The sequence below is a fragment of the Labeo rohita genome, chromosome 5 (assembly GCF_022985175.1).
Source record: "Labeo rohita strain BAU-BD-2019 chromosome 5, IGBB_LRoh.1.0, whole genome shotgun sequence".
NCBI lineage: Eukaryota > Metazoa > Chordata > Actinopteri > Cypriniformes > Cyprinidae > Labeo > Labeo rohita.
Window position 1 is genome coordinate 6,184,432 of NC_066873.1, and position 13,821 is coordinate 6,198,252.

The following is a 13,821-nucleotide window of genomic DNA, read 5'->3' on the forward strand; positions in this document are numbered from 1 at the left end:
TGTCAAACACTACGTCAAAACTAACAAGTCTGATTGTGTTGATCAGAATAAGCTGGTGATTACCATCTTGATCTACTGCCTTTCCATTGAGCTGTGCCCATTGCTTTGGTCCACCTGTACTTGTGCTCTAGAGGGACAGAAGCAGACATCAGACACCACAATACGCTCATCATCACAACATCAAAAAGTGAGTACTATGATGAACGTGCTGTCTGTACCTCCTGGCTGGTTATTGGCATGGGCTTCTGAAGATTGGAAACAGATTTCTGTAAAGCCAGCGGTGGCTGCGACTCCGGCAGCTGTGCTGATGATGCAACGGAACTACAGGAGGAAACAGACACTGATCAGACAACGTGTGATGACCACTTGCATCCAGAAATAGAGCTGGGTATTTTGAGAACAAAGTATATTCAAGTATTTAAATAACCAGCAGCTCCCACATGACTAAATACATCACTCAGTTACAGTATGTGAATAAAGCGCACTGTCGCTCTCAAAACAAAAACAAAACAAAACAAAACAAAACAAAAAAAAAAATCACCTCACTGCAAATCTAAAGTTTTGAGCATGTCCATAGTCATTTCAGCTGTATGAAACGACCTTTACCATGCAGCACTCACGACACAAACACATACTGAAGATTCACAAAGTCTTGTGACTCAGTACTCAGTTTACTTGCAATTTTAAGGGAGACGTATCAGAACGTTCTGCTTTTTCTCAAAAAACATGTGCTACCAAGTTGAACAATTAAATTAAAAAAAAAAAAAAAAAAAAAAAAAAAAAAACATTTGACCATATTTAAGATAACTTAAACCCACCCTATACCTAAACTTCACAACTATATTACTAACTATTAATAAACAGTAATTAGGAATTTGAGGCTAAAGTCATAGTTAATAGTAGTCCCCAAACTAAAGTGTGACCATACACAAACACACACACACTATAAACATACTACATGATATTTTGTACTATAATAAATCAGTTTAGGTAGGACCCCCTTGAAATCAGTTTCATTTTCCCACCGAATTATTATTATTATTATTTTTTTTTTTTGCCCAAACTCCTCTTTTTCTGGATTTTTCGTTTTGATCTTTCTAGATTCTGTTTTAACAGTTAAATTATAAAAAAAAAATAAATAAATAAATAAAAAAGCATGTCTAATTAATTAAAATCATAACACATACACAATTTAATAGCAACTTATTAACAGATTAACAAACAAATTTAAGCCCCTATGATTTTTTTTTCTCTCAAATTCAAATTATTGTTTTTAACCACATTCTTTGTTTTCCATGAATCTTCTGGATTCAACTATAATTGCTTCATTTAATTTTAATAATTAATCTCTAAATAATTGATTTTATTTAAAAATATATTTTATTTATTTCATTTTTTTTTTGTTTCAGAAATACTGTGTTGTGTACTTATTTTCTTGGTAAATAAATTCATGGTAAATGACTTTTCTGGTAAATATTCCTATAAAAAAGGTTTTAATAATCATTTTATTAGTGGTAGGAGAACAACTATCATTAGATTAAGCAATCTATTTCTGTCACAGTTTCTTCAAGTTAATCCAAACTTTTATTTTGACGAGTTGCTTTGAAGAAGTCTGTTTTTGACAATACATTTTCTCAAAGGAAATGGTAAAATGCTCCGGACAGTTTTAGAGACAATGTGCATGTGTCCATGTACTCATATTAAGGCTGAACTACGCATCTTGGCCATTCATTCACACAGAGATGCACAGAACATGCAGGATTCATATTAACATAGTATTTTTGTGGCTTTATATTTGCAGGCACTAGTCCATGACACGTTTTGATTTAAGTGTACTGACCTACTTTTGAATTATTAATCCAAAATCTGGCAAATTCCGTTATATTCCACATTATTCAGTAAATTCCATTTTTAAGACTGGATTCTGCGAGTAGAATTTTAGGTTCTCACAAAAACAAATTCCTTTAAGCCCTTGTCTAGCAATCTCAATGCTCCACATAGTAATTAAACATCTAAAATTTATTTGTACGTTTTCTAAGAGAAGTACCTTTTTCTCCACTCGCTTCCCATGTTGCCCCTGACTGACATATTAATCGCGCACAAAAGCACTTCTGCCGCCACACAATCCTGATATATATACATATACTGAATAAACAATTACAGTATTCAAGTAGGCTATTCACGCAAACAATATGTTACGTCTAAAATGAACGGTTGGGGAACTGTTGGAGAAAAACATGATGTGTAACATTATAGCAGATCCATGCAGTACAGAAGGTCTTAATGTATAAGCTGTCCGTCTTGATGTTAATCTAACAATAAAAGAAAAGATCACTGCTCTTGATTAAACTGCTTTTGTAGTTTTAATAATTTGTAATGAGTACACTGAAGTGATTTTTTACATTGATTATTAGTTTTTCTTACTTGAAAGCTTTGTTCATAAGCAATGAACTAAGATTTTATTTTTTTGCATCTATTCTTATTTTTAATAAAGATGAAGTAAAAAAATGGCTTGGGATTAATAATATAGTAATTAATATTAAGAAAGGACAGAGACGAAACAGTGATTTTGCTTTGGAACCTTAAGAAAAATCAAGTTCAGGTTTTCTCAGAACTGACTTTGCTGACTTCAAATGGGTATAGCTCAGCCATCATAAAGAAGAATGTGAAAACAACAAATAACTCATGTGAAAACAACAAATAACTCATTTTTGAACATTTGCTCATTGTGACTCAATTTGCCAGCACAGGTCACATAAGCATAATGCGGGACAATATCACTTATAAACAAGGTGATAATCATTTTTGGAAACACCTATGCATTACCACCTCAGGTATTCTTTGATTGCAACAGCAACCCAGAGTGACTGTAATACACTCATTAGCTCAAAACACTCACACATGACTAACTGCATACTCACACACTCTCTCTGCATGCATGATCCTGCTTGTTTGTTGATAATCTTATATCAGGGCTCGACAATAAGGAGTGCCCGATGGCCCGGGGCCAGCGTGAAAGACACTCGGGCGGCTGACGAATAGGTCACTGGCCCAATCGGTTTGTTGAACCTTGTTAACTTAAAATTTTAAGCTGTCACAGAGAGACACATCTCTGACAGACAAATAGCCGACAAAAGTATGTCAAACTACTCGTCTTGACGATTAGCTTTGTAATAATGTTAGGGCTAGTAAATTAGGTGTGGTATCAAAACTGGAACCGAGAATTGTACAATTTTATTTGGAATGTAAAATTTTGGTTATTAAAATAAAAGATAACATGATTCAAAAACAATGATAACAGCAATTACTGAACTTTGTTGTGGTAGGGCCAGTAAAAATTTGGACCGGGCCAGTAGAAAAAAAAATCCTTCAGCCCTGTATATGGTAATGTCGATGCATTACCGCTTCAAGTATTCACTGATTGCAACACAGAGTGACTGTAACATCCTCATTAACTCCTAACACTCACAAATGACCAACACTGTGATGAGCATCACTCTTTCTCTCTGCACACATGCCTTTCTTTATATAAGCTGCTCTGCATGACACAATCAGTGTGACCTACTGATGCACCTGCTGTACAAACACAGACATACACACACACAATGCTCTACAGCTCACAATCTGTCCTTCAATTCACTTCAAACACAGATGTTTTAGCAAGCGTGATGGACAGCAGTGCTGATGTCAAAGCAGCGTCGGTTCTGACCTCTTTGGATCGGGTTGATCCTGCTTGTTTGCCCATCCTGTACCGTCTTTGGGCACGATAATCACGTTGGGATCGTTTCCTTTACTCTCAGACTTCAGACTCGGCAGGTGAGCGGGAGGGGGCATGCGCCGGGCAGCGGCCACTTTGCCAAGACTCTGTAAGCCATGTCGTGCAACAACTGCAGGATATGGAAAGAGAAGGGGTGTGAACACATACAAAGGGAAATCATCATAAACATCAAGTCCATATAGTGGACTTCTATGGTGCCCCTGAGTTTGAACTTCCAAAATGCAACACATCTGAACATTCAATTTGCACCTAAAGGCTCTAAAATAAGACTGATCCCAGCTGAGGAAATTATGTCTTTCTCTTATCTAGCAAAAAATTATGTTTTTTGTGGAAAACATTTCGGGGTTTTTCTCCATTTTATTTTAAAAAATAATAATAAATAAATAGGTACAAATTTATACAAGGGTCTTAACCTCAAAACAATCGCTTATTTTTTTCTAGATTTGTGTTTATACACTATTCTGGTTCATGACAGTTATTCTGGTTCAGACAGTTAAAAACTCCCATCTCATTTTCTTCTCCAACTTCAAAATCATCCTACATCGCTGTTTTACCTTTTTTGTAAAGGGTGTTTGACCTTTCTTGCATGTTTACTTTGTAAACACTGGATCAGTACTGCTGCAGCGATGTAGGATGATTTTGAAGTTGGAGGAGAAAATGAGATGGGACGCAGTTGTTGACGCTCGCAAAGGCGTACATTCGCTTTCTTACACTGTGTTTTTCCAGTTTTACTTTTGAAATCGATCCCGTTCAGCAAGGAGGGGAAAGGATGGAAAAGGGGGGCACAATAACTCGTTTTGGGGGGAAATGTCCCCCTTCACACCACAGACATGTGCAGTGTAAATAAGGGGTAAGAAATGGCTGTTTTTATGCTGGCGTTAGTTCATTTGCCGGCAATGAAACAAAGTAAATAATTAAATAAATTAGCATGATAATATCGTGAGCATATCCCCCAAAACTATTTTAATTTAAACAACAACAGTACTCTACATAATGTTTTTTCCAGAAATTGTGTGTTGTAGAAGAAACGTTTGTTTAATGATATAAATTCATCATCAAAACCAGGGGGTAATTAATGCATAAAACAGAAATTAAATTTTTTACAAACATGAAGTCAAATGAAATTTAATCAGTTTCTTTCATTTTTGGCAAACAAAGTGTTGCACAAAATGCTTACCGTTTTAATTAAAAATTGTGTGATATTCCTTAGAAAATAAATGCTTAAATAAAATGTATAAATATTATGACTTTAAGTACATTCTACTGAGCAGTAGTAATGTTTCTGGACAACTGAAAATTAATTTTTTATTTGGTTTATAATTTTTTTTTAATAGATTTCTCAAATGAAATAGTTAAATGGGTGCTTCAGCAAACGGACAAATGCACAACATAGTAGATTTACATATCATATTTAGATTTACATATCAGTTTTTCTGCATGAATTCTAGAAACATGAACATGGACGTGAATAAGGGAACACTGAGTGCTTTAGTCTCACCTGTGGTTTTCTGAGTTTCTATTGACTTCCCTTTGTACTTGTCAAATAGGCTGAGTGATGAATACTTGCTTTTCCCATCCTTGGACTTGGTTATTTGCCCCAAACGATCGGACATTGCGATGTAATGTCATCGAGTATGGAAATTTTTCTTTGCACCTCTTCCTCAGTACCGTCTGTTTCTGTGGAGAAACACACACAATGACACGACTGTTAGCAGAAGAACCTACGTCTCTCCAAAACATCCTCTGAACTGTGATGAATAACCGTTTCAAAGCCACAGAAACGGCATCTTTCCATCCGGACACAAGAGGATGAGGCTCAGATGCATTTCAATCCTGGTCAACAACAAAACACAACCTTAGACAAAATGTCTCAGATGAACCTCACAATTAGCAAAAAAGCCACACAGGGATCATCCAGATATTCTTGGGATGGAAATGAAGGTGAAAAGAAAAATCAACATTCATGTAACACAACAGAAGTGTCCTGCTGTCTCAATGAGGACATAAATACTACGACTCGCTTCTAGACGTACAATACCAGTGACAGTGACCAAAAACAAAATGCATGAACTCTGCAGACACGTTCAACCTATACATTCATGCTTCAAAATTCTCAACAAGACATCGTACTGTATGCACATCAAGTATGCTAAACAGAAGCTCAAACGCGCGAGAACCAATAAGATCAAAAAAGCACGTCTGAGAATCTGCTTCCCGTATCTGATGAGCTCACTGTATGTGTAGAGACCAACATTTATACATAAAATCCTAAATAAAATCCATTTACATAAAGTCTGTGTCTCTTCAGAAGATTACATCGCTTCATTCATAGCGAGATTATAACATCTTTATGAACTTCACAAAGCAACAAAGCTTTGGTTACATGGATTTTCAATTGAGGGACATCTCATCATTTTTCAGGTTTCATTAAAAAAAAAAAATCTTGATTTGAGTTCCTCAGAAGAAAGCAAGTCAAACTGGTTTGTAATGACATGAATGTGCGTAAATAAATTCTTTTTTTGATGAACTCTCTTTTAAATGAATAATTCACCCCCACAGAAGCTTGCACTGTCATTTATGAGGTTTTCTGTAGCTGCGCAGTAAAAACGCACCAACTGCTCTCACTGAGGAAAAGAGCAGCATGAACATCTGTGAAACATCTGCCTTTGTGTTCCACAGGATAAAGATGACCATATTTATCCACTTCAAATGACTACCTGCAATTTACAAATAAACATTCAATAAACAAGTTATGTTTTAGGTAAATGTTTATTATGGAATAGTTCATCCATAAAAGAAAATGTGGTAAAAAGAAAAAAAAAAAGTGCATTCAACCTCAGGTTATCCAAGATATAGATGAGCATGTTTCTTCATCAGATTTGGAGAAATGTAGCATCACATCACTTGCTCACTAATGGATCCTCTGCAATGAATGGGTGCTGTCAGAACAGCTGATAACATGACAATAATCCACACGACTCGAGTTTATCAGTTAACGTCTTGTGAAGCCAAAAGCTGCATGTTTGTAAAAAACAAATCCATCAAGACATTTTTAACTTCAAACAACTGCTTCCAGTGCTAATACAAATCCTTAATTCATAACAATACTTCCTCCAGTTTAAAAGTCCATTTCATGTTGTGCTCTCACATCAAAATCCACCCATATATTTGTTTAAAGACGTTTCAGACTGTTTTGGCCTGTAAACAATGCTTGATCAGTGTAGATTTCTTCCCTGATTCATATTAGACAGCTTTTTCACTGGAGAAAGTAGTATTACGGATTACATTTGTAATTTAGTTGGAAGCAGCAATTTGAAGTTGAAAATGTCTTAACGATGGATTTACTTCTTACACACATACAGCTTTTGGCTTGACAATGTTAAGTGTGTGGATTACTTGTAGATTATTGCATTGTTTTTATCAGCTGTTAGGACTCTTATTCTGATGGCACCCATTCACTGCAGTGGATCCATTGTTGAGCAAATGATGTCAAATGACATTTCTACAAATTTGATGAAGAAACTCATCTACATATTGGATCACAATGAACCAAATCTTTAACCTTCAATAAGAGCATGTTGCTAATATTACTCAGTACTTGTTTGTAAAACTCTAACAATGAAGTGTAACCTTTAAAAATTAAAGTGTGTCAACACAAAGCGTCATATTCCCACAATGATGCACTGCTCACACTTATAAAGAACCATCATCATAATCATCATCAGAGACAAGATGAGAAACACTGACACATTAACAGTAAAATCTTAAACGTGATTATTAAGATAAGAACGTGATTTATTAGTGCAATATGAAACATATCGATGCCAGGCTAAATGAAGCTAACACATCTGTCAACGATAACTGATTAAAGCGAGTCTTGAATATATATAACCGGGTTTTACTAATAGAGTAAAAGCGTTATATTCTCTAATGTTGAATCTCCTAATTCAAACACAAACTCATAAGCGAATACAGTCTGTGAACGTACAGTTAGCATGAGATGTAAACAGAAGCTCTTCAGCCTGATTATTGAACAAACCGCTCATTTCACATACATGAAATCAACACGATCACACACTAGAGGCTGTAAATATGAGCATGACTGCTGATTAATACCCAAATTTAATGCAATGTGCGGCATTTTCACAGATATTTGTCTGGGTGCTTTAGCAATGCTACTGCCATTAGCCTCGAGCCGCTTATACTGTATAAACTCCACCAGAACCGAGAAACGAGCATCAAACCGGGACAGAACACGCAGCAGCGCGGGTGATTAATTAACATTGGCTGGTATAATGAGTAATCAATGCGTTAACGAGGGGTTTGTGTGGACTTGTTGATGTGTGAGGCGATTAAAAATGGCTGCTGCTCAGAACAAAGCGACACAAACACTGAGACATCCTGCGACAAACCGGCCCCAAACCCACCAATAATCGCACAGAGCGCGCTAATAACTCACCGATTGAACGTATGACTGTCGCTTCAGATCACATATATCGATATATTTCCACCGGATAGAGAAACTCGGCAGGATGGATGAAGATTTCTCTCTGTTTTTCTCTGTTCGCTTGTTGTTAGTTTCCCGGCCTGAGAATGAAGCTGCTGCTGCCGCCCAGAGCGGATATGACGTCACTGGCGTGCCACAGCGCCGCCCGCAGGTCCATAGAATGAACTGACAGACACGCACAGATTCAACTGCGGAATATTTTTAAAAAAAAAAGATGGATCATACAAATAGCTTGTTGTTTTTCTAATTTAGTACTGGCCTGAATAACCTATTTCACTTGACAGATGTTTACAGATATTGTATAGTCCAAAATAGATGATACATGACACAGTTGTTTACAATTGTTTCATTTTTAATACAGCGTTATGATCAACTTCTGTTTTTGTTTTGTTAAAGTTGTTCATGAGGGCCTTATTTGTGATTTTTCCAGCAGCATCCGCATGTCTGATGCTATCTCTATGATGTTTAGATCAATCTTTTCACATTGAGGATGACTGATGGACTCAAGCACAACTACTATATGAAAACATTACTGATGCTCAAGAAGGGAAACACAACATATTAAGAGCCAGTGATAAATATATATATTATATATATATATATATATATATATACTTTTGAACTGGTTGATCAAGTACTAAACAAAAAAAAAAAAAAAAAAAAATAAGAAAAATGAACACATCTTTTTTGTTAAAATAATTAAACATTTTGCAGATTTGTGTTGGTTTTTCATTTTTCCAAACTGTTATACAAACTGGGCAAAAATTATTAAAAAGGGATGCCAAACTTATTACATTTATTATTTGCATTAATGTTACAATATGTCATTGTTTTCTAGATTGTCTCAAGTTGGAAAACATTAAAATAATTGCAAATATTTTATTCTATATGATATCCCTGGTTTTAATCCCTGGATAAGTCCTGCTTTTTAATTATATTGTCATATAATTAAATGTTACCTCTAAATGGAAGTTGATTAGACAGTTTACAAACTCAAAGGAAATTAAATTTTCAGATTACTACAGTTACTCATTCTATTATAATGTTATTGTATCTGTTATTAAGTCCGGGAAAATCATTTACTGAAAGGCTACAGGAAAGAATATGTACATAGTCACTCTTGATTGTATGCCAAATCTGGTAATCATTGTGCCTAAAAAAAGCATATATTTTGACACATAACACCTCAACACACAGCTTCTCAAATAAAATTCCCAATACAAAAGAAACAACAACCCTAATGCTGAACTACAACAATTAATTGTACAAAATTATGTGTAAGAAAAAACATTGTCTGATTGTTTGACCTTAAATGTTTCATTATACATTACCACCCAAGCTATTGTATTTTTTTAACAGTTCTGGCCATTATGATCACTATGTTCCACAGAACATTTGGTGAGTATAATTTGTGTGCAGACACATGATATATTCCGTAGCAAGTCAGCGAGTGTATTTGTGTGTATACTCTTTAACTAGGGCAGGGGTGGGGAACATTGACCCTGGATGGCCGGTGTCCCTGTAGAGTTTAGCTCCAACCCTAATCAAACACACCTGGACAAGCTAATCAGGGTCTTCAGGATACTGTTTTTTTTTTTTTTCAGGATTGAAGCTAAACTCTGCAGGCACACCGGCCCTCCAGGATCAGCGTTCCCCACCGCTGATGTAGGGTTTGAGGATGTTTTTTTTTTAGTCAATATTTTTGTGACTCTGTTTAAGCAGGTAATATTGTCCAACATACAGACTTTTATGTGTGTATTACCCTAAGCGTAACTCATCTCCACTTTCTCTCTTTCTCTCTAAATGTTTACAGGTAGTATATTGTTGCACACAAACAACCTTCTACCTTTTACAATTCTACAAGGAGATAGTGGGTAATAATGGGGGGGATCCCAACAAGAAGAGCCTGTGCCTGCCAGGTCTCCTGAGGGACCACCTGTTCCCAATGGGTCCCAACAGAAAGAGCCTGTGCCTGCCAGATCTCCTGAGGGAGCACCCATTCCTACTGGGTCCCAACCATAAGAGCCTTTGCTTGCAAGGTCCTCTGATCTGAGGGAGATCCTGTTCCCAGTGGATTCCAATAAGTAAAGTCTGTGCTTTTCAAATCCCCTGAAGGAGAACACCAAATCCAAAAGTATCCCAACAGAAAGAGTCTGTGCCTGAGAGAGCGCCTGTTTCCAATGGGTCCCAACAAAAAAAACTGTGCCTGCCTGGTCCCCTGAGGGAGCACCCATTCTCACTGGGTCTCAATAAGAAGAGCCAGTGCTTACCAGGCCCTCTGAGAGAAAACCTGTTCCCTCTGGATCCCAACCAAAAAAAAAACACGTGCTTGTCAGGTCCTCCGATTAAGTGCCTGTTCCCAATGGATCCCAACAGAAAGAGCCTGTGCCTGCCAGGTCCTCTGAGGGAGTACCCATTCCCACTGGGTCCCAACAGGAGGTGCCTGTACCTGCCAAGTCTCCTGAGTAAACACCTAATCCCAACAAGAAGAGCCTGTGCCTGCCAGGTTTCCCACGGGAAAGCTCACCCCCAATAGGTCTCTACAGGTGGATTCCAGAAAATATAAGACAGCATCTGACAAGGCATGGTGCCCTGAAAGCAGACAGGACTCCAAAAGGAGCACAGTTTCCCTTTGAGGAAAAAGCTTGTGACTGCCAAGATGCTATAGGAAATACCTGAGCCTGTTGATTCCCCACAGGGAGCACCTGTGCCTGCCAGATACCCTGAGGAAGAAATCATTCTTGACGCATTTGATAGGGAATACTGTCTTGACACCTTTGCTCTTGAGGTGTTTAAAAGGACCACCCGCACCTGCCAGAATCCCAAAAGGAGCACCAGTGGCTGCTGGGAGCCCAACAAAACACCATGTGCATGCCAAAATGCCATAGGAAGTACCTGTGCCCATTAATTCCCCAAAGAGAGCACCTGTGTCTGCCAGATCCCCCGAGGGAGAACTCCACAGGCAGCACCTGCAATAACCAGGAGGACACTGGATTTTCTGGAGGACACCAGAAAATAAAAGACAGCATCAGACACTTCTGTGCTTAAGGCTCCTAAAAGTAATACCTACACATGCCAGGACCCCAAAAAGAGTACAAGTGCCCGCTGGGTACCGCCTGGTAGAGCCTGTGCATGCATTCCCCAAAGACAGCATCTGTGCTGACCAGGTCCTCTGGAGAAATTATCTTCCCTGACAGGTCCCCAAAGGAAGCACCTGCAACTAACAGGCTCCCACTGAGGGCAAAATGTAGGGTCACAGAAAATATAAGACAACATTTTTCAAAGCATGTTGTCTTGACACCTTTGCCTTTATAATATCCAAAGAGACCACCTACACTTGCCAGGATTCCAAAAGGTGCACCAATGCCCTCTGAGTACCTAGGAAGAGCCTGTGCTTGCCTAAATGATATGCTGATATAAGCTATCATCCCTGACAAGTCCTCAAAGGCAGCACCGGCAACCACTATGCCCACCAGGCAAAATGGAGGACACTGGAAAATATAAGACAGCTTTTTACAAGTCATGCCGTTTTGACACCAGGTCCTAACTAGGGGCAAAAGAATCCCAAAAGAAGCACATACAGTCATGGCCAAAAATATCAGCACCCTTGCAATTCTGTCAGAAAATGCAACCCTTCTCTCAGAAAATTGTTGCAGTTGCAAATGTTTTGGTACTCACATGTTTATGCATGAGTTTCTTACACCTCTCTACTGGAATTCTGGACCATTCTTCTTTTGCAAACTGCTCCAGGTCATTCAGATTTGAAGGATGCCTTCTCCCAACTGCTGTTTTGAGATCTTTCCACAGGTGTTCTATGAGATTCAGATATGGACTCATTGCTGGCCATTTCAGAACTCTCCAGTGCTTTGTTTGTAACAATTTCTGAGTGCTTTTTGAAGTGTGTTTCGGGTCATTGTCCTCCTGGAAGACCCATGACCTCTGGTGGAGATGCAGCTTTCTGACACTTGCCACTACGTTGGACCCCTAAATTCTTTGGTAATCATCAGATTTCATGATACCGTTCACACAGTCAAGGCATCCAGTGCCAGAAGCAGCAAAGCAACCCCAAAACATTTTTGAACCTCCACCATGTTTGAATATAGGAACTGTGTTCTTTTCTTTGAAGGCCTCATTTCTTTTTCTTTTTCTTCTGTGCCATGATGTCCTTTACTAAAAAAGCTCTACTTTTGTCTCATCTGTCCACAGTATGTTCTCCCAGAAGGACAGTGGTTTTGGCAAACTCCAGTCTTGCTTTTTTTGTCCTCCTGGGTCTCCTACCATATCCTTTTCATTCAGATGGCGACAGATAGTGCTGACACTGTTGTACCCTGTGTCTACAGATCAGCTTGTGTATGTTTGTAAGTTAATCAGGGTTCTTTATCCACCATTCGAACAATCCATTGTAATTTCCACCTCTGCAAAAAAGAAAATGTGTGTGGAAAGACCCCGGAGCCTCTTCCTCTTCAGAAGGCGCCTATACCTAAAAAGCACACAAGTTAGTCTTTCCTGTCTCTTGTCTTGTGCTTGTCTTGTACATAAGGATAGAAATGGCTTTTTCCTTCCTTCACACTCATTAATAGGTTAGTACACCTAAAAATGAAAATTCTGTCATTAATTACTCACCTTTGTGTCGTTGCACACCCGTAAGACCTTTGTTCATCTTTGGAAATTAAAGGAGAAGTCCACTTCCAGAACAACAATTTACAAATAATTTACTCACCCCCTTGTCATCCAAGATGTTCATGTCTTTCTGTCTCCAGTCATAAAGAAATTATGGTTTTTGAGGAAAACATTTCAGAATTTTTTGTCATATAATGGACTTCATTGGTGCCCCGATTTTGAACTTCCAAAATGTAGTTTAAATGCAGCTTCAAAGGGCTCTAAATGATCTCAGCCAAGGAAGAAGGGTCTTATCTAGCGAAACGATCAGTCATTTTTTTTTAAAAAAAAAGAAAAAAAAAAAAAAACAACATTTGTATACATTTTAAGCACAAAAGCTTGTGTAGCACAGGCTCTGGGATGCGCATTCACGACACTAAGAATCACATCTAAGTTCATTGTCTGTGTCTACAAAAAGATCGAGTATAGCATCTACTCCATCTTATTTCCTCCTACAACTTTAGAATCGTCCAACATCGTTGTACCTTTTTGTTTGTAAATAGCGTTTGACTTACTTGCACTTCCTTAGTCTTTGCGCGTTTGCTTTGTAAACACTGGGTCTGTAGTTCTGCCTACATTCCGCGTGACCTTTCGACGTGATTCAATAGTACGTAGTGTCGTGGACGCACATCGCAGAGCTAGTGCTACACAAGCTTTTGTGCTTAAAGGGGTCATTGGATCCCCATTTTCCACAAGTTGATATGATTCTTTAGGGTCTTAATGAAAAGTCTCTAATATACTTTAATTAAAAATTCCCTTTTTACCATGTCAAAATGAGCTCTGCAAAAATCATCTCATTCTAAGGGGTTGTTCCTTTAAATGCAAATAAGCTCTGCTCGCCCTGTCCCTCTCTTCTCTCTGTGGAATGATGATCTTG

The 13,821-nt window shown here is 37.9% G+C and overlaps 1 protein-coding gene across 2 annotated transcripts in view; it reads right to left on the reverse strand.

Annotated features, from left to right (window-relative positions):
• prrc2b (proline-rich coiled-coil 2B) overlaps positions 1 to 8,411 on the reverse strand; it is a 31,637-nt gene extending 23,226 nt beyond the window's left edge. For both annotated transcript variants that reach the window (XM_051109357.1, XM_051109358.1), the window contains exons 1-5: positions 8,238 to 8,411; positions 5,277 to 5,455; positions 3,710 to 3,887; positions 219 to 321; positions 64 to 127 (exon numbers count right to left, since the gene is read on the reverse strand). In XM_051109357.1, coding sequence (XP_050965314.1) covers positions 64 to 127; positions 219 to 321; positions 3,710 to 3,887; positions 5,277 to 5,391 — 460 coding nt within the window. In that variant the 5' untranslated portion in view covers positions 5,392 to 5,455; positions 8,238 to 8,411. The remainder of the gene's footprint in view (positions 1 to 63; positions 128 to 218; positions 322 to 3,709; positions 3,888 to 5,276; positions 5,456 to 8,237) is intronic.
• Positions 8,412 to 13,821: the final 5,410 nt, after the last annotated feature.